This window comes from Diadema antillarum, unplaced genomic scaffold (genome assembly GCF_040938485.1).
Source record: "Diadema antillarum isolate AM-2024a unplaced genomic scaffold, OU_Dant_1.0 scf00000128, whole genome shotgun sequence".
NCBI classification, from domain to species: domain Eukaryota; kingdom Metazoa; phylum Echinodermata; class Echinoidea; order Diadematoida; family Diadematidae; genus Diadema; species Diadema antillarum.
The window spans coordinates 3,596,599-3,601,059 of NW_027271017.1; the positions used below are offsets into that span (position 1 = coordinate 3,596,599).

General features: G+C 38.4%; 1 protein-coding gene across 1 annotated transcript; it reads left to right on the forward strand.

Annotated features, from left to right (window-relative positions):
• The first annotated feature begins 283 nt into the window (after positions 1–283).
• Positions 284–3,511, forward strand: LOC139720536 (uncharacterized). Its single transcript, XM_071631889.1, has 4 exons — positions 284–391; positions 1,570–1,693; positions 2,278–2,447; positions 3,346–3,511. Exons 1-3 carry the CDS (start codon positions 299–301, stop codon positions 2,439–2,441), a joined length of 381 nt encoding a protein of 126 aa, XP_071487990.1. The 5' UTR covers positions 284–298; the 3' UTR covers positions 2,442–2,447; positions 3,346–3,511.
• The last annotated feature ends 950 nt before the right edge of the window (positions 3,512–4,461 follow it).

Sequence of the window (4,461 nt, forward strand, 5' to 3'; positions counted from 1 at the left end):
CTTGACTGATGAAAATTGTATTTTCATTGGCATGAATACGTTTGGCATAGAGATGTTTTGTAGATAAAATGGTAAGAGTTTCGCTTAAATCTTTAATCAGTCGTTACATTCTGGTAATCAAATCATGAATGGTTCTACTATAATTTCATCCTTTAAACAAATGCTTCATGAAATGCCCCCATGGTTTTATTATTATATAATGTTCTCTTCCCTATACGCAACGTAATTATATCATTACATTATATATAATACCTCAACCATTTCATCCTTTGAACAGATATAGACGACTGTGCCCAGAATGACTGCCAGAACGGAGCCCAATGTGTGGATGGGATCAACTCTTACACCTGCAACTGCGCTGACGGCTTCGCAGGGGATCGTTGCGATCAAAGTATCTATAGCATCTATTAAAAAGTGTCGAAATCTTGTAGCAATATCTTATTTATCGTCCTATGGGCATGACTCTATCGATCATTCACCTACGAACACAACCACTTTGTGCACTTTTAAACTCTTCTATCTGTTAATAAGCCTTGATTCATATACAGAAAAGAACCAAAATATGTCTTGGCATGCAAACTGATCAAGAAGTGGCACAGAACCTTTTTTTCTTGCGTTAGATCGGCATCCGAACCTTAAATTTCCTTGTACATAATACCCTATACATAATTCTTTAACCAACTATTTATTGTCACATTCTAATTCCGCCAGCCATTAACATTATGAAATGCCACAAAGGTAGACGAAAAATTAGAAAAATGATATGAGGTAAGTTTCACTTTGCAGCGCATGTTACTGTTCACTTTGAGTTCAGCTAATGAAAATACCCAATGTATTTTATTTAATTCCTCTCTCTATTTATTTTGATGTTTATGCAGTCTCAGTACAGTCTAAGCTAATAATGCACTTCAAACGATATTTCCATTCCGGATTACACTTTTACACAGCTTTCAAAAAGTTACACTTTAATGGGGAAGAACAGACAAACATTCATTGTGTACTTGAAATAATTTACATCTGTATATGATGTTATTACAGATATTAAGATATATTTCAATACGAATGTGTATACATGTATTATATATATAATATATATATATATATATATATATATATACATACACATATATTTCATTTACTATATACGGTTTGTCCGTGTTAAGGTAAAAATTCATTTTCTGTCATGTACATTGTTTATGTCATGTCAGTGATTCAATCTACCTTAGATATGAACTATATTGTTCCATATAAAACCTTCTTTACGTAAAAGTAACCTAGATTTCTTTTCTTGTCAATGGTTTCGATCCCAACACAGCTTTCACCGAAGTACAAAGGGAATGCATGCTTTAAAATTTAGCCTAAGGACAGCGCCTACTTTTTGTCTTCTATCATCCCTATCTTTGCATTTTTGTTCAGTTTTATTTTGTTTGTTTTTTCAAATGATGTTTTGATATTTTCGTCCAAATTTTCCGTCATGATGGAATATACACTATTACTGCTTGTTTTGCTTATCCAAAGACTTGTCGCAGAGAAGGGGTTTACTAAATTAATTCTCTGTTTATACCAAAGTTGCGGGCAGCGGCCCTGAGTGCTACACCGATTCAGCGGGTCTTGACTACAGAGGAGCTATCGCTGAGACTGAAGACGGTTACCCCTGTCAGTACTGGGCCAATACCCACCCCCAACGTGTCGGGTGAGCAAACCATGTCGTTCATTGCAGCACCTTCACTCTAACAAAGTATTGACCAAAGAAACCCACAGACATATACGGCAAAAGTGGATATTTTCGCGGCGTTGAAATTTTCGCGCATTTCGCGCAACCAGAAGCTAACGCGAAACTAACAGCAAACGAATATTTTTGCTTACCATAATGTTCCCGTAGTTTATTGTCTTGATTCCGCGGAATTAAGGACACACGAAACTCTTCTTAACCAGCCGAGCGCGAAAAATATTTATTAGTTGCGCGAAAATATCCACTCTTACAGTACTGAGAAATTCTAGTAGGTTGTGGCCAACGACTCTTAGTAGGTTTCCCAATTAGCATCCTTAAGCATTCTTACAAATTACTTAAATAATATGATATATACCAGAGTAACTATTGTGGACTATAGCTTCTAAACGACGTTTATAGAAACATATTGACTGAACACGCATTCTATTGATGTCAAAGATTACAAGTTACGGACGAGGGTAGGTAAACCCTTTGGACTACTTCACATAGCAATGTCCGTCTAACAAAGAAATTTGTTCTTTGTTGTTTCATGCTTCCTTGTTCAGAGATGTGGAGCATTTCCTGTTTAAGGACGACAACAATTTCTGCCGTAACTATCCATCCAGTGGAAAAGACAGGCCTTGGTGTTATACAAACGTGGAAGGCATTGAGTGGGGCTACTGCAGCGTGGGTGATCCCGTTGATGTTTGCACTGATGCACCTGACGTAGTTTCCGGTAAGCTTCGCGGAGGATTGGTCTGGTGTATTACAGTATATATTGGAATATCTGATAACATTACTTTCGTATTAAAAATTGCGATAGAAGCTCAGAAGCCAGGGACAAAAATATGAACAGCACAAAAACCGATAAGTCCATTTTTGAAGATTTTGAAGTACGGTCTCTGTCATAAAGTACAAAATAATACCTTTTAAATGATATATTGGTCACTACATATAAAGGTACATTTTTGAAGTTATGGTCAAAAGAAGCAAAAATTTTCTTATTATTCTCTCTATTTTTCTTGTCCTTTAATCGCAAATATCTCCATTTGGCAAATATGGACTTATCGGTTTTTGCAAACAAACTCTTCATATAGTTCTAATACAGGTCTATAGATAAAAAAACAAGAAACGTGTTCTTGTGTCGAGCGCTCTAAGCATGTGTCATTGTGGAGAGGGACTGTGGACCGATTATAACGGGGGTGGGGGGGGGAGGGAGTCTTCCCAAAAAAAGTGCACAATCGAGTTTCTGTTCTTGACGTACTCCATTACATGATCAACGCCAAATTAGAAGTCCTGGCCAAGAAATATTTTATGCATTGTATCATTCTTGTTCTTCCTGAAACATGTACAGCTAATGTAAACCGTTCTCGCGCTAAAGAGCACAGACACATAAAACAAAAACACACACAAAAAAACCTCTTAGACCTACACGGAAATTTACTCAAGAATGAAACATCTACTACCAACAACAATAACAATAACTACAGAAAGCAACAACAGCAACGACAACAACAATAACAACAACAGCAACAAAACGAGCTGGTCATTATAATCAGGTAATAGGACTTCAGGTGAAATATATTCGCGCTCATTTAAGCCTTTTATGACGCCTTTCTCTCGACGTTCTCCAGCTGTCGAGGAACAGCTTGCCGAATTCCGTTCAGAATATGAAAATAAGGCCTACGACGCCCAAGAGTGCTACAACGAACCCGATGGAAGTGACTACACCGGTTACGTCAGCGTCACCGCGGAGGGATACCAGTGCCAAAGGTGGGACGTCAACTATCCCCAGGGCAGGAACAAGGCCAAGAGAGCGAAGCCGCGGTTCAACAAGGTGCTCTTCGGTAGCCACAACTACTGTAGGAACGATGGCACATCGAACGCACCCGACGGAAGTGTGGCGACCGGACCGTGGTGCTGGATCGCAGATAGCACCGCCGAGTAAGTCGTCTAAAGGCGGGATTCTAGGTCTCGCTGCAGCATAATCTTGAGAGGAACACTGCAAAAACATCGGTGTTAGATTTAACACCATGGGTGTCAAATCTAACACCGATCAAGTGTCAAGAGGAATGAAAGAGGAGAAGAGGAATGAAAATGATTCTTATTTCAATTAGCTTTCATTTTTTTCTATGTGGCTCGCCCGCTAACTTAATACTGTACCTCACTAAATGATATTATTTCATGCCTTCAGTGTTGCTTACACCGAATAAACGCTGTACCTCAGTGAATTTGGTTGATAGCGATACACACACTTGATACTGAGTAAACAAAACAGACCTGTGTATTACACACGAGGCAGAGGCTATCATAAGCTATATCTGATTTAAATGAATCGTCCATCCATCTGTTTTGTTCATCAAATAGAATACCTCAGAAAATGCTGTTCAAGTTGAGTTGATTGAGCGAATTGTAGGCAAATGAATTTACAGTGGCAGCAAGTTCATTAAAAAAATAATTGGCCACGACAAGAAAATGTTAAGGCTGTTGAAATAATCATTGTCACATGTTTACATGGATACTCAAAGTTGGTCGCTACCGATTGTCTCATTATAGAAAACAAAGGAAGCTTAATTGAAACTTCTGATTTTCTAATGTTGGGTAAAATTTATATGAAAAGAAGTTGTTGCCGAGTTTCCCTTCGTAATATATCTGGCATGATAGTCATAGTAGGGTCCTGGGACTTCTCCCCTCACCCCCCCCCCCCCCCCCCTATGATTGAAGAAAAAAAATCATTTCACCCACATTAT